The sequence below is a fragment of the Doryrhamphus excisus genome, chromosome 2 (assembly GCF_030265055.1).
Source record: "Doryrhamphus excisus isolate RoL2022-K1 chromosome 2, RoL_Dexc_1.0, whole genome shotgun sequence".
NCBI lineage: Eukaryota > Metazoa > Chordata > Actinopteri > Syngnathiformes > Syngnathidae > Doryrhamphus > Doryrhamphus excisus.
Window position 1 is genome coordinate 27,305,402 of NC_080467.1, and position 21,857 is coordinate 27,327,258.

The 21,857-nt window shown below is 41.6% G+C and overlaps 2 protein-coding genes across 6 annotated transcripts; one reads left to right on the forward strand and one right to left on the reverse strand.

The window, feature by feature from the left end:
- Window positions 1–263: 263 nt before the first annotated feature.
- stard15 (StAR-related lipid transfer (START) domain containing 15) lies at window positions 264–21,824 on the reverse strand. Of its 4 annotated transcripts, XM_058064072.1 has the most exons (14): window positions 21,271–21,824; window positions 16,443–20,229; window positions 15,200–15,239; window positions 13,796–13,998; window positions 13,595–13,682; window positions 11,169–11,226; window positions 8,193–8,371; window positions 4,368–4,476; window positions 3,832–4,275; window positions 2,480–2,627; window positions 2,267–2,370; window positions 780–897; window positions 665–717; window positions 264–593 (listed from the first exon to the last, which is right to left on the reverse strand). In XM_058064072.1, the coding sequence occupies exons 9-14, from the start codon at window positions 3,976–3,978 to the stop codon at window positions 378–380; spliced, it is 786 nt and encodes a 261-aa protein (XP_057920055.1). In that variant the 5' UTR covers window positions 3,979–4,275; window positions 4,368–4,476; window positions 8,193–8,371; window positions 11,169–11,226; window positions 13,595–13,682; window positions 13,796–13,998; window positions 15,200–15,239; window positions 16,443–20,229; window positions 21,271–21,824; the 3' UTR covers window positions 264–377. The 4 variants fall into 4 exon arrangements, with proteins under 4 accessions (XP_057920055.1, XP_057920053.1, XP_057920057.1 ...); XM_058064070.1 differs by lacking the exons at window positions 11,169–11,226; window positions 13,595–13,682; window positions 13,796–13,998; ... (1 more) ...; window positions 16,443–20,229; window positions 21,271–21,824 and adding an exon at window positions 9,328–10,381; XM_058064074.1 differs by lacking the exons at window positions 11,169–11,226; window positions 13,595–13,682; window positions 13,796–13,998; ... (1 more) ...; window positions 16,443–20,229; window positions 21,271–21,824 and having other exon boundaries at window positions 3,832–4,127; window positions 4,245–4,275; window positions 8,193–10,381.
- Window positions 9,404–21,819, forward strand: tgfbi (transforming growth factor, beta-induced). 2 transcript variants are annotated; one of them, XM_058064045.1, is made up of 17 exons: window positions 9,404–9,635; window positions 11,029–11,127; window positions 13,674–13,738; window positions 13,839–13,996; window positions 15,406–15,570; window positions 15,643–15,789; window positions 15,881–16,022; window positions 16,104–16,316; window positions 16,458–16,595; window positions 16,673–16,815; window positions 16,934–17,070; window positions 17,172–17,302; window positions 19,169–19,293; window positions 19,376–19,478; window positions 19,564–19,616; window positions 20,792–20,819; window positions 20,901–21,816. In XM_058064045.1, the coding sequence occupies exons 1-17, from the start codon at window positions 9,529–9,531 to the stop codon at window positions 20,960–20,962; spliced, it is 2,016 nt and encodes a 671-aa protein (XP_057920028.1). In that variant the 5' UTR covers window positions 9,404–9,528; the 3' UTR covers window positions 20,963–21,816. The 2 variants fall into 2 exon arrangements, with proteins under 2 accessions (XP_057920028.1, XP_057920037.1); XM_058064054.1 differs by lacking the exons at window positions 9,404–9,635; window positions 11,029–11,127 and adding an exon at window positions 13,280–13,578 and having other exon boundaries at window positions 20,901–21,819.
- Window positions 21,825–21,857: the final 33 nt, after the last annotated feature.

A 21,857-nucleotide genomic window follows, 5' to 3' on the forward strand; every position in this document is an offset into this window, starting at 1 on the left:
TACATTTGATTAAATAATTTTTGATTGATTGATTGATTAAAGAAAGTATTTTGTTTGCCTATAATCTTTGTCTTGTATTTTATGCAAATTAAAGATACATTCACAAACTCCTTCAATGATCTTAACACACCTCATACATAATAAGAAGATGTGGCAAGAGGGATCCGTGGTGCCAACACAGGGCGAGTATTCAGACCGCACGAGAATCTGTTTCTCAAATGTCAGGTGAGTCCACGCAGCGTTCGATTAACAAGTGGACTTTATTATTTCATCAGAACAAAATGACATCATTGCAAGAGGGATTAACTTAATTAACTTTAATTTCCACAACCAAGACAATCACCAATATGACAGAGGGCAGTCAAACCTGAGGACCTTTAAGTCTCGTCATCGTCGCTGTGGTTGGTCTTCTCCTCGCTCAGGCCGCTCTCGTCAATGTTCTCTAATGAGTCGGCGCGTTGCACCGTCAGATCCGCCAAGCTGATGCATGGCAGTGTGTTCTGCTCCGGAAACATCCACGGCTTCAGGTTGGGATTGTGCTTCCTCTTCCACTCGGGATACTTTTGAGAGGCCTTGTAGATCTTCCTCATTGCCTGAAAACCAACAGAAGTTCCATTACATGAAGCCGACCATCTTGAAACCCGACTCCATTACAGCAGTTTACCTTGGGAGCCACAAACTGAGAGACTCTGTTCACCACCCACTTTGGTAAAGAACCTGCAGGCAGACCAGACGTCACTGACAGACGTCCAGGAGCTTTGCTATTTCAGTTTTCTCACCTCGAGGGTCCACCTGGGTCAGGTAGTACAGCGTGGCGCTACTGGTGCCGTTGGACTGGATTAAATACCCGGTAAGCAGAGACACGGCTCGGACAAAGTCTTTCTTGGGAGGGTGTTGCTGCCGAGACAAACAGGGCAACTTTAACGTTCAAACCACAAACGAAAGCAATCACAGTGATTAACAGTGGAACCTGTCGACATCAGCGGTTGTCGACATAACCGTGACTCGTCATAACCAGCTGACATACCTTGTGCATGTGATAATCTTTCTTACGGTGCTTAACGATCTAAAACAACTTAGATGAGTTGTCGACATAAATAGTGTCAACTTAAACGGGCTCAAGAAAATGACCCATTTTTTATGTCAATTTTAAGTCAATGTTGACTTAAACGGGAACTTTTTAATATTAAGAGGAACACTGGGACTGGGACATTTAGACGGGTTGTCGACATGAACAGGTTTGCACTGAACTACAACAAATGTCGACAGAAACAAACCTTTTTTTTATGACCCCATTGGTCGACATAAGCATTTGACTACTTATGTCGACATCGACTTAAGCGGGAACTTTTTAGTAGTAAGAATGAACAAAACTTAAATGGGTTGTCAACATAAACAGGTTCACCAGTACTACAACAAATGTAAACATAAACTGACATATTTTTCATACAAATGACCACTTTGGCTCTTAAAGTTTTGATTTGACGTCAACATAAGCGGACACTTTTTATTAATAAAAATAACCCAATAGAGTGGAACTGGATGAGGTAGACTTTGACAGGTTGTCGACATAAAGGGTTCCACTGTAGTTCAACAAATGTCAACATAAACTGACTTTCATACAAATGACCACTTTGGCTCTGGAATTTTATGTTGACGTCAACTTTATGTTGTCAACATAAACAAGGTAGAGTTAAAGAGACTCCATTGTACTAAAACAAATGTCAAATAAACTGACCCATGGTGGACCGGGACTTGATGAGTTACTTGACTTTGACCAGTTCCGCACATAAACGAGGCAGACTTAAAAGGGTTATACTGCAGTACAACAAATGCCGACTTTTTACAGAAATGAACCCTTTTTCTTCTCAAATTTTATGTCAACTAGTAATTAAGTTGGCACTTTTTAGTATTAAGTACATAACAGACCAGGAAATTATGAATTGGGCAACTAAAATGGTTTGTTGGCATATAGGAGGAGACTCAAACGGGGTCCTCTCTTAAAAACGTTGCCATATTTGACCCATCTTTATACAAATGACCCCTCAATTTTTATGTCAAAGTTGACTTCAGCAATCAGTTTTTAGTACTAAGAAGACCCAGACTTGATAAGATGGTCGGTTATCAACATAAACGGGGTTGACTTCAGTGGTTTCACTGCTGGGAGTGATGCTAAAGGTCAGATTGTCTTAGAGAAGAAGATGGAAGATGGAGCAGAGTCAAGAACAGTAACAATTCTGACAGATTGAATAGTGTAAATAGTTACCGGGTGTTTGACAGAGTAGTTGATGATGAGGTAGTCACTGCCAAGCGGGAGCCAGGATCTCATGGTCACAAAGTCGCGGTTCTTCAGTGGACTGGGACACCTCCCTTTAAACATCAAAAAAGATGGCGGTAAAGTACTGTCATCACTGCTGTTATCGTCATAACTGCATTTTTTTCCCCAACATTTATTGCTAGTATTTGATTGACAGCTCACAGGAATAATATCCAACGTCGGCGTTGACCGTGAGCCTGCCGATGTCATAGGTGTCGATCATGTTGGTGTCCCATTTTCGGCGGTAGCTGGTGTCGTGCAGGACGTCGTACAGCGTCTCCGCACTCACATCCTTGCACATAATTTTCATCTGAAACACGACAAGAAATCAGTCATTGATTGTACATATATATATACATATTTATTTTTTTGTCATTTTACTAATTTTGCACTGAACAGATATGACAGTAATTGTCATATCACATAAACTGACCTATTTTTCAAAGAAATATGTAATTTTATGTCGACAAAAGTGGTCCACCATGTATGTCAACGATGCGGACACTATTTTAGTATAGTGGAACCACATTTTTCTGAATTAATTAGTTCCATTTTGTCAGACGAAAACTGAAACGTACAAAAATCGAGGCAATTTTTCCTATTATAAATCATGCAAATGCAATGAATCTGTTCCAGACACACAAAAATATGAACAAAAATATATTTTATAGTCATAAATACAGTTTTACATGCAAAGAATAATGCAAACATAGTAAAATTATAAATCAGTGTTATAGTTTGTAATTTTCTTGTGGCCATTATTCAATCATACTAATATTAGTACTAATATTAGTACACATTAATGTGTACACAGACAGAGTTAATTACGAGGCCCATTGTCTCCACAGCAGGTCAAATTAAAATAGAATATATCCTTACACCTAATAAAGTGTCTTGGCATGTGAGTCTGCCCTTCCCCTCACAGGAGTAGGAGATCACCCCTCCCCTTGTATATGTTGTGTCCTATAATAAGATTTTAGCATGACTAGTCAGTGTGTTCAGGTTGTATCAATATGACTCCCTGCATAAATTGGACCTTTGCAATGATGCAATTCCATTATTAAACGTAATCCAACATAGAAGCGAACATTTCCGACAAAAAACAAATCATACACAGAAAACAAGGTTTGACAGTAATAAGAAGATGATGGTGGACCAGGACCTGATGAGTCGGTCCTATATCTTAGCCGAGTTCAATTTTTCCCGTCTTTTCCGTTGATGATGTGTTCGAGACAGAATATGAGCCACCTTTTCCATCTGTCATGTAACTCAACACGCAGCCTTATTAAAAATTCACGCGTGAGCTTCGTGTCTATGGAACACTGATGTATGTGGACGTCACATCGGAAAATTGGAAAAACACTACGTTGTGTCATAATTGTGCTTAAAGCTAGAAGTTAGTTTGAAGCCAAACCATTCCCAGGTGTTCCATTCTGACTTTGTCATTCCCGGTGGGAAAAAAAAAACGGGAATACCAGGTAGTACAGTGCGAGAGCCCAAGTGTGAGTACTCACCTTGATCTTCTGTACGCTCCTGCTCTCATCTGGGCAGCACCACACCGTCACCCCCCCCTTGTGGTATCTCTTAGCCCAGCCGTCTCCGTTCAGGCACTGATCCTTGAAGGACGAGAAGTCCGAGTCGTCCGGGATCTGAACGGGCATCTTGCATAAAATGAGCCAAACATCCAAGCGAGGAAGGTTCTCCACGCGAGTGTTGGCCGTGCTGGCTAGCGGGTGTCGCTTTCAGGTGCGTTTCAGGTGACATGACATCATTTGTTACGTGATCAGGAAGTGAAGAGCTTTCTCTCCGCCTGAAGTTCACACACCACAGATGTCACTCATGTGGAAAAAAAAATCCCATTACAAGCAAACAGAGCGAAACACTTTAGTTATGTGTACAAATCCAAGGTGTTTGTGGTTGGATCCACCTGAACCTCGGCAGGATGAAGGAACTTTGATCTGTACAATGAAGAAAGCACATTCTGTTAGTGGTGAACAGGTTCTGGCATGATGTTCTACAAGGAGTGAGATATCCTCACAAGAGTGCATACAGGATTATTTTGCCGGGTGGCACGGTGTCCTAGTGGCTAGCCACACAGGGTTTTCAATCTTCATTCGGAGTTAGCATGTTCTGGGATAGACTCCAGCCTACTTGTGACCCTAATGAGGACAAGCAGTATAGAAAATCAACACAAAGGCGTCAGTGATGTAATGTGACACCCAAGCGCCAGGTGAGGTGGTGGTCAAAGTCAACATGGCAGGTAACACAAGCTTTTAGTTTCCATCAGCAAGTCTTAGTGAAATGTTACAGTGGAGGGGTGTCAAAGTGTGCCCCGGGGGCCAATTGCGGTCCAAAACACAATCGATGAATGTATTATTTTTCTGAAATGACAAAATCAGCAGCAATTATGTGACAATAAAGTAAAACAAGTGTAATGTAACAACAACATTATACAGAAAAATATATTTTTATATATATTTTCCATCAGTCATATGTAGATGTAAGAGTGTAATAACAGTCATCCAGTGTTGGCTATTCTTTTAAACAAGCTGAAGTTCTTCTGAGCATCTCCTACCAAAATATACATTACAGGAATGTAAAACGCTCAGCACAACACTGAATTTTGATGTCAACGGCCTGCGGCCCGCATGTTTGAGACCTTGGTGTCGCTGTAATGTATGTGCAAGTATAAAACACATAACACTTTGTGTGTTCGGAGCACTCAGGTATCTAGCAGACTCTTGGAGGTCTTAAAAGGACATGAAGGAGATACTTTGTTATGGAGGTGTGAGGATTTCTCTCAAGTGTGTGAAGAGTCTACACGCACGCACACACTTTTTCAGTGCCATGTTAAAAATACTTAGATACATGATGCATACCAATGTACAGTATGTTAGGAATAATACAGCAAAACAAAGATGTGTATTATAAAAGCATGCAGTTGAAATGAAGTATTTACAATAAAATCCATTTACTGGAGAAGCACTTCCTGTTTTGTCACTTTTAGGCCGCCATACATCACACAGGTGACATCATGTCTGTCTGTTCATGTAAAAATCATAAATAATGTTGTTGGCTAACTTCATGAAGACAGTGCATTACCATGGCAACACCAAAGCACATTGACGCTGAAAGTATTGTCATGAAATTGAATTCATTTAAATTAATTCTGAATTAATTCTGTGACACTTGGAAAACCTTTAACTCTGTGTAACTCGCTAACTTTTAATTCTGTGTAATTTACTAACCGTCAATCCTGTATGAAGTACTAGCCTTTTATTCTGTATCGCTAATTTTTAATTATGTGTAACTTGCTAACTTTTTGAGCTGTATAAACTTAGTAACCTTATATCCTGTGTAACTTGTTAACCCTCAATTCGCCATAACTTGCTAACCATGAATTCAGTGTAACTTGCCACCAGCTAACCTTTAATTCCGTGTAACTTGCTAACTTTTGGTTCTGCATAACTTACTACCCTTTAATTCTGTGTAACTTGCTAGTTTTTTGTTCTGTGTAACGTACTACCCTTAACTTCTTTGCAAATTGCTAACATTTAGCGTAACTTTCAAACCTTTAATTCTCTGTAACTTGCTACAAGCTAACCTTTAATTCTGTGTAACATGCTGGCTTTTTGTTCTGTGTAACAAACTAACCTTTATTTCTGTGTAACTTCCTGACCTTTAATTCTTGTTAACGTACTTAAATTAGTGTAACTTGTTACATGCTGACGTTTAAGTCCGTGTATCTTGCTAACCTTTAATTCTGTGTTATTTCCCAACCTTTAATTCTCCGTGTCATGCTAATGTGTAACTTGCTACATGCTATCTTTTAATTTTGTGTGACTAGCTAACCTTTAATTCTGTGTAACTTGCTAACTTTTTGTCGTGCGTAATGTATTAAACTGTATCATTAAATTGCTAACATTTCATTCTGTGCAACTCGCTAACCTTTAGTGTTACTTTTTGGCCTTAAATTCGATGTAACTTGCTAACTTTCACTGACCTGTGTGTGTGTGGGGGGGAGCAGACGGTCGTAAAGGCAGAATAGGGTTTACGACCCTCTGCTGTGTCTACTTTTTAATCTTTTAAAAGAGCAAAAGGTCAAAAGGTTAAACTTGAGGTCTCACAGATCTGCCACGTGATGGATATTTGAGTGCACAAATAAAGATAGATCCTAACAACCACATCTATTTTGTCTTTTATTGGCAAAGTTCTTGAGAAAATTATTTTTGGCATATTTCTTGCTCCACCTGTGTGGATGGAGATATTTTTTATTGTGCATTTTTGATAATATTAGTGTGGACATGACCTAAATCCACTTTCAGCCTGTAAAGGTCTTCATGTGTTTGACGACAGGGAAATATGTTTAAATCATCAAATGTGGTTCAAGTATCAAATATGCTTAACCTCCTGAGATCCAGCGGGGCCTTTTTGTCCTCTGTAAAAGACAAGTATTTCACAGCCTTGTTTCAAATGCAAGTTATGCCGTGGCGTGGACATCCGCACTTGTACCAGTCAGATGTCCAATGAAATTGAAAAGAGCATGTCTTATGGGCACAACAACAGTAAGTCAGTACATTCATCCAGGTATTGTGTACACCAATCCCTCGTTTATCGCAGTTAATGGGCTCTGGACCTAACGGTGATGAAATTTCTGTAAAGTAGGATTCCTTAAATGGAATATTCTCAGAGTTCACCACTTTCTAAATGTGCAATATTAAGGGCTCTAAATGCAATATACTAAGTTCTATGTGAAGTATTTCCATAATGCCTCATATTAATTCACTAGCAAGATCTCAGTGTATAGACTGGTCATATATTTCATCTCGTTTCATATTATCTACATAATGTATTGTATATAACTCTGGGAAAAAACTGTTGATTTTGTTAATACTTGGGTTGTTTATATTGTTTATTTTTCTATATTGTGTATTTTGTACTGCTTAACTGATTCTGTACTCTTGCTGCTGTGCAATGCAAATTTCCCCACTGAGGGACGAATAAAGGCATATCTTATCTTAAATACAGTTTTTAACATTACTGGAGGCTTCTAGACATGAAATAACACCTCCATATTCATCTTTACACCCATATTATAATTACAATAAATAACCAATTTAAAACATAAATACGACTTATGCTCATGTGTGTTGCTGTAAATGTGTTCCGGTGTTAGGGGAGCAAATGTGACGTTGGGGGTTCAGAGTAGTTTTTGCTTGGCATGGGATTACAGGGCAGGGACTTTGCATTATCAAATTATTATTTAATGCAAAAAAAGTAACTTTCATACTTCTGTGTCTCAGGAGGTTAAAGCATGAAATGTGTTTAAGGTATGTAATGTGTTTAAAGCATCAGATGTGTTTAAAGCATCAAGTCTCAGCAGGAGACGTGTTTACGGTCCTTATGCTGGGATTTCTCCTGGCAAGGAAAAGTGCTTTTGTTTGGTCTTTGGAAAGCAGAATTCTCTTCCATGTGCGTAAACTCGGACTCACTTAAAAATCACCCAAACAGGAACACAATCAGTTTGAGCTTCTCTTTAACAAGCACAAATGGAAAAACTAGCAAACATGTTTTGGTCTTTTCCTACACCTCATCATTATTTCATATGCCCTCCAGCAGATGCTGCATTGTTATACTACATAATCCCATATATGCCATCAAATAATACATATATTCAAACTTAAGCGTTATTACTGATCAGTGTTGAATGAAGTAGCCAAAAAGTAATTAAAGCAGCTATGACTATTACTGTTTTAGCTGTAAGCTGGAGATAAATCTGTAGAAGGATAACATTTCTTCTCTCTCCTGTAAAACCTAATTAAGAAAATTAAGCTTTTATAATGTTTTATAATTTTGTTTGTTCGCCTTCACTTACCTTACTGTTGTGACTGAAGGCAGATGTCATTCTGTCAGGACGTCAGGGTAAACATGAGAACACGTGACACAACCAGGAAGGGTGAGGAAGGCGAGACCATCTGAATCCACCAGGCTGGTTGGCGGCTGGAGGCGGGGCCTCCTAAGTTCTGGTCTTCGTAGACCAGGTAGGCTACTGGCCTAGTAGGATGGAGATCACAGGATTCAGACAAAATGGCAGAATCTCAGCTAAGCTAGATAGTTTCTAAAAGCTTTTTTTTTAACCACTGAAACAGCCATTTAACAATTCTTTCATATGGCTTTCATATGTTGTCAAATATTATAACCATTCTTACTATATTTACATGATGAACCCAATATGGATTCGACCAAATGGCAGTTTAGCTACCTAGCTTCCAAAAATAGTTTTGTCCATTAAAGCTGATTTGAAATACTTTAATAGGGTGTAAAATATTACAATTCTGTTGTTTTTGCTATATTTATTTTGTTAATTCATAGAAAAGTAGCTAGGAAACATTTTAGATGTTTGTCATGTGACCCAATATGGATTCCCCAAAATGGCAGTTTAGCTAGCTAGCTTCCAAAAGTAGTTTTGGCCAATAAAGCTCATTTGAAATACTTTAATATGATGTAAATATTACAATTACGTTGTTCTTGCTGTATTTATTTCGTAATTTCATTGAAAACAAGCTAGGAAACATTTTAGATGTTTGTCATGTGACCCAATATGGATTCCCCAAAATGGTAGTTTAGCTAGCTAGCTTCCAAAAGTAGTTTTGGCCAATAAAGCTGATTTGAAATACTTAAATAGGGCGTAAAATATTATAATTATGTTGTTCTTGCTATATTTATTTTGTTAATTCCTAGAAAACAAGCTAGGAAACATTTTAGATGTTTGCCATGTGACCCAATATGGATTCCCCAAAATGGCAGTAAGCTAGCTATTTTCAAAAAGTTGTATATATTAATAAATTGTTCACAAATAAATTTGATTACAAATATTTTTTTTGCCTGTTTTATTCTATGGTCCACCCTTAGCTACTCCACTGTTTGTGAGTTTAGGTAGTGGAATACTTGCCAACTTGAAGTGTGAGGAAAAAGTAAGAATTAATATAAGACGTTTTATGAAAAGTTACTTTTTTCTGTAAGGAAGAAATCTCCGCCCACTGACACGGACGGCCCCGCCCCCTCCCCGCCTCTTCTATAAATGTGAGATGAGCGGAGAAACAAGAAACGACAAAAAGAAACAAGAAGAAGAAACGTGAAGAGCAGACAAGAAGAAGAAACGTGAATACGAAGAAACGGGAACAAGAAGAAGCAAAAGTGTTCTGGTGGACATGAACTTATCTCTGCTGCTCCTGGTCCTCATTTGGACCGTTTGTGCGGCCCGGTCTCCTTACCAGGCGGTGCTACAACACAGCCGGATCCGAGGACGCCAACAAGGGTGAGTGTACGAACCATGAATATATTTACTAATTATCTAAAATTGTACCAACTTGGAATATATGTACTAACTACCAATATATATAGTAATTGTGAAAATACACTGTTTACTAACTATGAATATACAAAACTATGAATGAATGCACTATGACGGTATGTTATTACTGAGTGAACTAACTATGAATGTGTATACTCACAATACCTATATGTACCAAGTATGAATATTTGTACTAACTGACCATATGTACTAACTATGAATATGCATGTACTAACTGTGATGGTATGTTATGACTGAATACTGTTATAAATGTTGGTACAAACTGAAGGTATGTACTATGATTGTATGTACCAACTATGAATGCATGTACTAACTATGAATACATGCGCTATTGCTGTGTGTACTACTTATTAATGCGTGTACTAACTATGAATACTATATGTAATAACTATGATGGCACTGTATGTTATGACTCTGGGTGAATATGTGGACTATATATGTATTAATGATGAATATTTGTACAAACTGAAGGTATGTATTATAACTATGAATATATGTACAATGACTATGTACTAACTAAAATATATTGTATGTACTATAAATGTATGTCCTAACCATAAGTGTATGCATTAACTATGCATGTAAGTTCTATGACTACGTACTAACTATGAGCATATGTACTAAGAGTGAATATATGCATTATGACTGTATGCAGTGGCAGTTCTAGCTTCAATGGCGCCCTGTGCAAGACCCCCCCCCCCCCCCCCCTCGGCACGCCCCCCTCCTCCTGCCCCTCACTTTGCCTCTGACCATTTCCCGTGCAAGTGAAGCTCACCACAATAGTGTATGTGTGATTCGGTTTGGTTTTATCCACTTCACATGACCAATATGGAAGTGATGGAAAGTTCTTCTCCCAAATGGGTCTTTGTTCCTTAAAAGGATTTATTGCCAAATTGTCTAGTTTTTTGTTCTTAAATCAAAGTAAAAAATACAGGAAATTTACAGGAAACTATTTAAACATGAGATTTGACAGGTATGATCCTGAACTATTGAGCACCGAGCACAAATAAATATTAATAATCTGTACCCCGCCCCCATAGAGAATACCGCCCTGTGCCCTATGCGTCCCATACCGCCACTGTATAAACTATAAATGCATGTACTACATGAATGTAAATACTAAGAATGCATGCAAAATGATTTGACGTACAAATCACCTAAGCTCAATTCATATACAACAAATATTAGAAATAAAACGTGTAATATTCTACTTGTGGAAATGTTGATCACAAACCTGTCCTTTTTTGAGCATGCATGTTATGGCTGTGACTGCTACAATAGAATAAGAAGTCATGTGACCAAGCGTGAAGAACTAAAGTATCTGTCGTCCCCGCAGGCCGAATGTGTGCGCCATGCAGCAGGTGAAAGGCACCAACAAGAAATACTTCACCAACTGCAAGCAGTGGTACCATCGCAAGATCTGCAACAAGCCCACGTGAGTCCAACACCGCCCTGTGTGTCATGTGACCTCTTCACCTTTCGCTGCCACTGTGCGTTCAGGTTCCTGTTGCTCGTCAAGGCTCTGCACGCTCTCCTTTAAAAAGACACAAAGCAGACAAAAAGATGTGTCTCATCGCGGCGTGATGCTGCTCATAGCAATCGCAAACGTAATAATAACCTCCAGGTGATCACTTTATGTACTATGAATAATAATAAGATATAAAATAACATAGCACTCGACAGGATATCCAGGGACAGATCTTTTTCCTTTTTTTTCTCTATTTTTTCCCCGGATGGCTTGACTCTGGAAAAGTCGTTTGACACGCTGACTATTCTGTTGAGCATGGAGCTGCTTCCTGTTGGACTGCATCAAGGTCAACTGACAGCAGAATCCATTTCCTGTTTTGGCACAAGGCTGACACCATCGTTGCTGATATGCAAAGACACACACACACTCAGATGGTGGCAAACGTGGGCGAAAGCGCAGCAACGTGATCCAAAACCAGGGAATGAACTCTCTGAACACATTTCCTATATTAAACCATCTTTCAACATTTGAAACGTTGCTAATGACTTAGATGAAGAGAAGATGCAGGATGAGTGAGGTTATTCCTCTGGAAGAAGTCTTTGCGAAGTGCAGTATTGTCTTGTAGAAAAAGCCAATCATTACCACACAGCCATCTGCTGTTTGACGCCCCTGCACACAATTTCAAACTCCATCAAAGAAAAAAGCAGCCCAGGTCACAATGGCACCCCCTCATGGGGAGCTCACTGAAAGCACCCCATTGTGCCATGTGGGAAAACATCTCAGGTGGGATAACCTTGTCATGCCAGTTACATTGGAAGCCATCAGGACCGTCAAGGTTACATTTTTTTTCCTCCTCTGAGAATAAAACTTTCCTCCACCTTTCAGTGTCCCATGTTTGGTTCTCTTGTGAAAATTCCAACAGGCAATTTTGTGTTGTTGAAGGAGAAGAGGCTTTTTGTTATTAAAACACTTCTCCCGCAGAGTGGACTGCATAGGAACAACCTTCCTTTGTTTGGTCCTGTGTCTTGATTGACAGCCATCAGCTCCTCCGGGTCAGGGCCGGGACATTTACGGGTCTACCTCTTGATTTTTTTGCTCCATAACCTCCAAATTTAGCTCCATTTATTGCTTCTTGGCAATCAATTTCTTACTCGAAATTTTTTTGTCTCACTCCCATTTCTTCTCTTTGCATTTTGAAGCTCTGCATAGAACCTCCTTAATATACAATAGTGCTAAATGTAAACTCTTATTGTTTTATTATTGTTAAACATGCACACCCTTTCACGGAGCCCAGGTAACATGAATATGTTTTTAATCGTCCATACGTGTTATAAGGCTCCACTCCTCAATGGAATGAGTTCCCCCGACACTCCAAGGAGTGAAAGTCTGTCTGGAAGGGATCATCGATCTCTAAAAGAAGATCTTTGTTCTGCAGTCTAGTTTAAAAACATGATGGCTGAGTAGAAACACTGCAAGTGTGTTCCACTAATCAGCGTTCCTCGGCACACAGATGCCCCAGTGGATCCCCGTGTGGCCACCTGAAACCTTTTTACCGGGGTCGGTTTTTGCTGGAAACGCAGGGGGTCATTACAAAATACCAGGATAAATAGGAAAGTTCCTGAAACGTTTCCTGTGGTGGAAAATGGGCTTTTGTACACGAGACAAGGATGCGAGGAAGGAGAGGAATTCTGGTGCGCCCCCGGGATGTGTATCCTTTTAGCTGATTTCTTTGCAAGAGGGGAAGAGATTTGGACTCCAAATTGCAGGAAAAAATGATACTTCCTGCGTGGAGGTGCTGGAATGTTCCCCAATGAAAACACAGTTGGATTACATGCAAGCCATGCTGTAACGTGTCAATACCTCGTCTTCAAGGAAACTGAATTCTTGTCCAAAAGGCTTGTTAAGCTTTTGTGACCTTGTTGACTCATTTTAGTCTCATTTTCCTGGGCGTTTACATCCAGAAGTTGGGTTTTTTTTTCCACAACTTGGTACCCTGCGGACATTTGGCTGCAGATTCTTCTACTCTCTGAGGAAATGAGCTTTATGAGGCACATTTATGATGGAAATCTCAACAGGAAGTCGTGCGTCTTTCACATGAAGTGAGAAGCTCTCAGACTGAAAGTTGACTGCGGCAGCTGGATCGGATCATTGTGCCCATTCACCTTCTTTCGGCAGCGGTTTCATTCGTCTTCTCCCGTCACCGCTGGATACACGTGGATGTGCTTAGCACGATTCAAGTCGGCGTTATAATGACAACACGGAAAAACAACATTTACAAGCATGCAGGAATTTACGTGTCTGCGAAAAATCAGTTAGTGCGGTGGAAAAAGGTTCTTTTATGGAGGAAAAGCTTCTCACCTCATGCTCAGACCTGAAGGACACAAAATGGACTTTGTCTGGACGTTTTGACCAACGAGAGTAAGAAAGGACTCACGTGTCGCCCGGTGTCCTCGTGCGACCCCTTCGTGTCTCCTCATTCATGTCCTCGTATGCCTTTGTCTCGTCTCCTGCAGTGTGATCACCTACGAATGTTGTCCAGGTTATGAGAAGATTCCTGGAGAGAGGGGCTGCCCTGCAGGTATGACCTTTTACCTCTATCCCAACTCACACACACGCAAAACATGTGACCTCTAACCTTTGACATGGTCTTCAGCACAAACTTTCTCTCGCTGTTGCAGCTCTGCCTCTGGTAAACATCTACAACACGTTGGGGGCGGTGGGGGCCACCACCACTCAGATGTACTCCGAGCGGGCCAAACTGAAGGAGGAGATCGAAGGTCCCGGAAGTTTCACCTTCTTTGCTCCGAGCAACGAGGCCTGGGCAGCGCTCCCCACGGTCTGTATGGCGAGCAGGGAGGGGGAAACCGTAGTACCGTGGAACCGAGGTCGACATCCCTCGGACTGGTTTATACTCACGGCAACATAAGCGGTTGTTGACATAACCAAAACTAAATGTAGCCATTGCCTGCACATTTTCTCGACTGATGAAGGATATTTTTTTTTACTTGTAGCAGTTTCTTGACATGGTTTTCCTCCATTTTTATTTAGATTCTTGTGTTTTTATACAACACTTTATGTACTACATCTGTATCAGAGCTACTACAGTAATTCTAAGGAAGTCACTGTATGCGGTAACTGTCAACATAAGTGGTCACCAAGAACACGTTGGACAGGGACTTGATGAATTGGTTGTTGACATAAACGGACCCATTTTTCCATAGAAATTACACCCCTGGCTCGCAAATATTATGTTGACAATAGCAGTCAGTGTCAACATAAGCGGTCACATATTGGACCCGGACATCATGAGTTGGTCAACATAGCCAGGTTGTTGACGTAAACTGGTCAATTTTTCATTCATTCATTCATTCATTCATTCATTCATAACTGAATTCATTCATTCATTTTCTACCGCTTTTTCCTCACGAGGGTCACGGGGGGTGCTGGAGCCTATCCCAGCTGTCTTGGGGCGAGAGGCGGGGTACACCCTGGACGGGTGGCCAGCCAATCACAGGGCACATATAGACAAACAACCATTCACACTCACATTCATACCTATGGACAATTTGGAGTCGCTAATTAACCTAGCATGTTTTTGGAATGTGGGAGGAAACCGGAGTACCCGGAGAAAACCCACGCATGCACGGGGAGAACATGCAAACTTCACACAGAGATGGCCGAGGGTGGGATTGAACTCGGGTATCCTAGCTGTGAGGTCTGCGCGCTAACCACTCGACCGCCTTGCCGCCCTGATCAATTTTTAAAAATTAAAATTTATTTTAACTAACACATTGTATGTTGACAAAAACAATCAATGTCGACTTAAGCGGTCACCAAGAACATGCACCGGAACTTGATAAGTTGGTTAACAGACAAGTTGTCCACATTAATTGACCAATTTTTCATAGAAAAGACCCCTTTGGCGCTCACATTTTATGTCAAAAAAACATTCAAACATGTATGTCAACGTTAGCTTAACGGGATAGTTTGGACTTTTTGACATCACCAACAGGAGTGTAATGCATCAACGGTGACTTACCCCCCCACTTGGTCTTGTGAGTCCAGTTCTGGTCAGATCTCTGTAAAGAGGAACGTAGTTTAGTTCCGGTTAGTTGCCTTCAAAAGAATCTATCCATCCATTTTCTATGCTGCTTATATTATTATGGAGTTATAGAGTGGTCGTGTGTGTGTGTGTGTGTGTGTGTGTGTGTGTGTGTGTGTGTGTGTGTGCGTGTCCATCCTCAGGAAATCTTGGATGCTTTGGTGAGCAACGTCAACATCGAACTCCTCAACGCTCTCCACTATCACATGATCAACCGCAGGCTGACCTCAGAGGAGCTCAAACACGGATCCTCCTTCACCTCCATGTACCAAGACTTCCATGTTCACGTGCATCACTACTCCAACGGGGTAACACACACACACACACGTTGTTGACCAACAACCAAACAAACATAACAACGTAATGTGTTCCATGTTGAGATTGTGACGGTGAACTGCGCTCGACTGATCAAACCCGATCAACACGCCACCAACGGTATCGTGCACGTGGTCGACCGCGTCATCACCGCCATTTCCAACAACGTGCACATGCTCATCGACGTTGACGATGACCTGGAGACGTTGCGTGTAAGCCCATCGCTACAAGATTCAAAGACCTCATATTTCAATCTACCGAATGAAAACAAGTGCAAGGCTGACTTCCTGTGCGGCCTTTCAGACGGCCATCGCTGCCGCCGGTTTGACCAATATTTTGGAGAACGAGGGTCAGTACACCATCTTTGCTCCCACCAACGAAGCCTTCGAGAAGATCCCACCAGAGACCTTGAATAGAATCCTCGGAGATCCTGTGTCTCTTCGAGGTAACAAGCAGGAAACACCTTTCTTCCCGTTTGAACTATTCCACTGGCTCGCTCATTTTTGGATTTGGTCCGCCCCTTTAGACCTGCTCAACTATCACATCCTGAAGAACATGCGCTGTGCTGAGTCCATCGTCTCGGGGACGCCGATGGAGACGCTGCAGGGCACAGTTTTGGAAGTCGGATGTGACGGAGACGAGATGACTCTGAATGGAAAGGCCATTATCACCAAGAAGGACCAGCTCGGGACCAACGGGGTCATCCACTACATCAACGAACTGCTCATACCCGACTCAGGTACCAGAATAGAATATTTGGAATTTCTGGAACACTTCTTAATTCTGATTTTTTGTTGAGTTGGCATGTAGATTGATCTGTAAATTAAGAGCTTTGCCATAATTTGAACATCTTTCAACTCGTTACCTGTTTGTCGTGCAGCAAAAACTCTGCTGGAGCTCACTGAAAGCTCCAATGTTGCTACGGCGACCAGAATGTTTGTTGAGGCCGGTCTCGGTCCCCAGCTGAAGGGCTCCGAACCTTTGACCGTGCTGGCACCCCTGGACGACGCCTTCAGTGGTAACATCTGGAAGAACACAGTCTTTGCGATTGATTGTCAAGTGCACAGTTGACGCGTGTGTGTGTGTGATTGACAGGAAGTATGATCACAATGACCGACAAGAGGAAGGTGATGAACAATCATATCGTTAAGGAGCAGCTGTCATCCAAGTCCTTGTATCATAATCAGGAGTTGGAGACGCTGGGAGGCATTAAACTTCGAGTGTTTGTCTACAGAAATGTAAGAACATCAATCAAACCTTACCTGTCGTGTGGACTTCCTGTCTCCGATTGCCGATCAATCTCCTGGGAGATGTTTTCAAGATGAAAACTGATCCGCTTTTGTGTTGTACATGTAGAACTTGTGCATTGAGAACGCTTGCCTCGCGGCCCACGACAAGACCGGACGCTATGGTACCATGTTCACCGTGGACAAAGTCATCACGCCACCCATGGGAACGGTCATGGATGTCTTGAAGGCAGACGACCGCTTCAGGTGAGCTGGGATTTGGAATGACTTTTTCAGCTTTCTGTCACCTAACTCGGTTCTTTTAAGATGGACAAGCGAGTGATGAGAAAAAAACTCCTTTGTTTCAGCATTCTGGTCGGTGCCATCCAGACAGCCGGAATGACGGAGCTGCTCAACCAGCCCGGAGCGTTGACCTTCTTCGCTCCCACCAACGATGCCTTTAACGCTGTGCCGCAATCGGAAGCCAGCAGGTTGTTGCGTGAGTGAGCATCAAATTGGTGGACAGCGGTTAGGCTCGACCTTGAACCTTTAGGAACCACAAAGTGAAGGGGCCCTCACAACCCCGTTCAACTCAGGGTTCATAGAAAAGACCAGGAAATCTTGATCAGAATTTGCCCATTAATCCCATTTAGCCAGTTGGGGCGCCATTGGAGTCGATGCATATGGTCCAGTCCGAGATCGAACCAGGGTCTGTAGAATGAGAGCCGGGAGATCTAGCCATCAAGCCAAAATGCCGGACTGTCAACTCGACGTCCAGCATGACTCTTAAAGGTCTCAGCGAGTTAGTTTTACCAACGTACTTTTGTACAGCTGCACCGGTCATGGACTGGATGCTGATAAAACCATTACAAAATGAAGACCACCTAGAATGTAGTTACAAACTCTGCCCGTTAGGGGGCACCCAAAGCGTCTATTCATATCGATTGAGTTATTAGTGTTTCTTCCTATGGCGTAAACTAGAACCATTCTTAATACAGTAAACCTCGGATATATCGGATTCAATTGTTCCCACTGGTTTTGTCCGATATAAGCGAAATCCGTTATATGCGTATACCGGAAAATGTCCGTTTTACGCATATATCGGATTTATATCCGGTATATGCGTAAATCGGATTTTATCCGTTATAAAAAGGCACTTCCTTGACTATGTTTCCAATGTACCTGGACGCGCAGGCAACGCTGCAAATGACGTCGTATAGCGGCCTGTCACGATTCGGCGAATCGGAGCGCCACGATGCGGCCATCCGATATATGCGAGGGAAATTTAATGGAAATGCATTGGAACGGGACTGGAGATTTTGTCCGAAATAGGCGAAATCCGTTATAAAAAATCCGATATATGCAATGAATTTTTATTGGAAATGCATTACAGAAAAATTGGTTCTTTTTTATCTGTCCGTTGTGAGCGAATTTAGATAGATAGATAGATAGACTCCCTTTATTGTCATTGCACAAAACACAGTAGTGAAATTGCCAACGAAATGTCGTTGCCTGGCTCCCAATTTCCGATATATCCGAGGTTTACTGTATATCATCAACTGTATGCCCGATTTGAATTTGGGTCCATCTGGTCACCAGTCCCAGGATGACTTCATCAAAGTACAGCTCCTAGTTTTTGCTCCAAAGTAGTTGGTCCAAACCAAAATGGGACGATTGAGACTATTTACATGCATCCTTTTATTCCGGGTTCACATTGAATCCACTGGAAGCATTCCAGAAGATTGAAATTCCTGTTGTAGGTTCACACAAGCTCCAAGTGGTGCGTCTCCAACTCCAGCGGCTGTACGGCACAACGGAAACAATCCATAAGGGGTATTTGTTTTCCAGACATTGGAGCACTCTCTGGTCAAGCTGACGGATCAGAACCGGAGCCACAATGGATATAGTGTGAGCCCGGCATTAGGACAGACGTCTCCTTCACCAAATTTTGTGGGCTAATTTTGTCTAAATTTATACTCTAATTGACCCGTCCTGATGTGTTTGTAAACTTTGGTGATGCGACAAAACTCATAGAAATATTTGAGTTTGAACACGGTTCCTGGGACCTCATGATAAAGCCTACGTAAGAATGAGCAGGACGGAACAAGTTCTATGGGACATCTTCACTTCTGCTCAACAAAGAGTCAAACGTTGTTTAGTTTCCTTTGTTCAAGCGAGCAGCTCATCACTCGTCTCCTTCTTTGGCCATCCCCTGCATTGACGTGTTTACAACACCCGCTGATTTAACAGAGCCAACGCAAACACTTTCACTCTGCTGCTTCCTAAAAGAGAAATATTTATTTGATGATAACAATCAAGTCTAAACTGTGTAAGTGAAATAAATGTGTATTGCCGACTCTCCCAGGAAACCGCCAGCAGCTGTCATCCATGCTCAGGTACCATCTGGGTGAGGGGATGCTAGTCAGTGGGGGGGTCAGCTCTCACACCAGGGTCAAACCTCTGCAGGGTGACAAGTTGGAGCTGGGCGTGGTGAGTGATAACACCGTGTCAGCTGTTTGGGAATCGTTGATCGACACGGATAACCTGAGTGTTGATGTCCCCTCCCCCACAGAAAAACTACACCGTCTATGTCAATCGAGTGGCGGTGGCACACGCGGACCTGATGGCTACCAACGGCGTCGTTCACGGCGTCAACAGCATTATCAAGCCGTTGCGTGAGTCACACATTCACTTTCTGACACGTGCTAACGTGTCTTTCATCGTGATAAAGTCACAAAGACGCCATGTGTTTGTCCGCAGCTCCCAAGGTCGACCGGGAACAAGCTGACGGGCCGGCAGCTGCCTCGTACAGGGTGAGACATTTGTCAGACAACACGGACAGAAGGCAGGAATCCCAGTGAAGCAAACAGAAACATTACAGTCCAACCAAGTCCTGGTCCACTGTGTTCATCTCGTCTTGTTACTAAAAGTAACTAGGATTAATAATATCACCTCATACTTCAGTACGAGGTACATTATTAAAAAAAAAAAAAAAAAAACACCAAAAAAAACCCTTAAACTGTATTATGGAAAGCAGGAGGTGAACAAATGTAACAGTTACTGATTGTAAAAGTACCAGATGGAGGGGTAGGATTTAATAAGCTTTGCTTCTTCCTACTCCTTTTGGACATGTGGAACTGTGAACTGATTATGGGATGCATTCAATTGTAATCTGATGCATGTTCAAATGAAATCAAACCATTACCATTACCCACTTAAGTCAACACACAAGGTCGACCACTTTTAGCAGCAGAAATTTGAGACCGGAAGGTTCAATCAGTCTTAAATCTTACATGGATTCCATTTTTAGTAACACAAAGAACACGGTGGGCTAGCTGGTTGACTTAGATTAGGGGTCTCAAACTCGACTTACCTGGGCGCCGCTGAAGGTAGAGTCTTGGTGAGGCTTGGCCACATCATGTCAGACTGGTAGGAATACATCAGAATAAATGATGATGGAGATTTTTTTTTCTTTATGCTAAAGGGAAATCGACCCTCATTGCTAGTAGTTTGCTATTCTATCTTATTATTGCTTATCATGTCTAGTATTATCTTCGGTCATACAAATGTAAAGGTGACTATAATGGGGTTTTGTTTACAGGGTTCTAATAATATGAAAACACATTTTTACAATGTCAGGTTTTCTATGGAACATACAGTAACGCCTACTTCTTGCTACTTTGTTGACACAATAGCACTGCCAATGTTGGGATCTGCTCTATCCGGCGGTTACTGGATAGGCGTGTTGGGGCTCGACTGATTGTATCAGACTGTCAATATCGCAGATGTTAGATGCTAATTTTTTGCCGATATCGACCTGATATTCGGTATTGGATCTGACCACCCCTGATAATGGTTACCTATGTGTTTACACACTTAGGACTGTGATTGTAGTTATTGTTGTTTTATCTAGTGATCATTTCACTGTTAATTCAGTGTTGGCTAAATCATTTCTAATTATGTCTTCTGTGTTTTGTCCTTTGATCAGCAATCAGACTTCGGGAGCTTCAGGAATGGTAAGTTGTTTCCATTTTCTTCTTTCCAATCGGGATCTGACTCCATGCTGGACAACATGCCAACAATTCTTCTCTTTACAGATGCCCTTTTCCAGAAAGTCGTCCAAAGTCGCTCCAGCAAGCCCATGAACAGCAGTCCGTGACATGGCAGTGTTCGGAATTCAGCCAAAAACCAGTGAAGATGTTCAAAACGTCAACATCTGAATTCATGTCACTGCAGCTTCACTTGAAAGTTCTTTCATAGTTGTCTTTCATCGTGGAATCATCTGCTTCGTTCTGCCTCCGACAGACCCGTTTCTTAGAATACAGTGTCACACTGAGCGCACTTGCCACCCCCCGCACATCGTAAAAACAATAAACAGTACGTTAGAAAAGCATTAAAAATGAACAACAGCGGTACCCGTGGTTGAGGACCACTGCTTTAAAACCAGAAAAACTCAGCAACACTCACCACATTCTTTGCTTCGTAGCATTGTTGCTAACTCGTCAGCAACAAGCTATAGCATGCGCTTTGCTAGCTCATTCACTAACAACAACATTGTCAATTCAAATAAAGTTTTCCAGCTTTGTAAGTGTTGATAAAGGGAAAACTGCCAACCATATTTGTTGCCCGCTGGAAAAACGTCTTGTCTTTTTTGTCAATTGTTTTTGCGGATGTCAAGCTAGCCTTCTAAAGTGTTTTTGTAAAATAAAGCCGGAGTAAAAAATGGAAATTTGAATGTTGATATCAGTGATTTACGATTCCAAACTTCACTTGGTCATCAGCTGATGTGATGGGTTTGAATCGCAATGTGGAGTATGTGCAATACACCAACTTCCCCACTCGGTGGCGCAACAACACTGGGCTGTCAGTGATCATTCACTCACATTCATACCATCGCCAATTAACCCACGCACAGGGAGAACACGTAAACTGCACACAGAGATGCCCAAACGGAGACTCGAACCCAGGTCTGACTATGCTACTAAAATAACATTATTTTTCCTCATAACATGATGACTTCTTCCAATTTTACAGTTTTTTTTTCATAAATTTTG

What these genes read in the sequence shown, in the direction of transcription:
- tgfbi (XM_058064045.1), top strand. Translation starts at nt 9,529, where the DNA reads ATGAACTTATCTCTGCTGCTCCTGGTCCTCATTTGGACCGTTTGTGCG. An exon ending in AGAGAGGGGCTGCCCTGCAG is followed by an intron (nt 13,739 to 13,838) that starts GTATGACCTTTT and finishes TCGCTGTTGCAG; the next exon opens with CTCTGCCTCTGGTAAACATC. An exon ending in ACAAGTTGGAGCTGGGCGTG is followed by an intron (nt 19,294 to 19,375) that starts GTGAGTGATAAC and finishes CCTCCCCCACAG; the next exon opens with AAAAACTACACCGTCTATGT.
- stard15 (XM_058064072.1), bottom strand. Translation starts at nt 3,978, where the DNA reads ATGCCCGTTCAGATCCCGGACGACTCGGACTTCTCGTCCTTCAAGGAT. An exon ending in CGACGTTGGATATTATTCCT is followed by an intron (nt 2,371 to 2,479) that starts GTGAGCTGTCAA and finishes TGATGTTTAAAG; the next exon opens with GGAGGTGTCCCAGTCCACTG. An exon ending in ACTACTCTGTCAAACACCCG is followed by an intron (nt 898 to 2,266) that starts GTAACTATTTAC and finishes TTGTCTCGGCAG; the next exon opens with CAACACCCTCCCAAGAAAGA.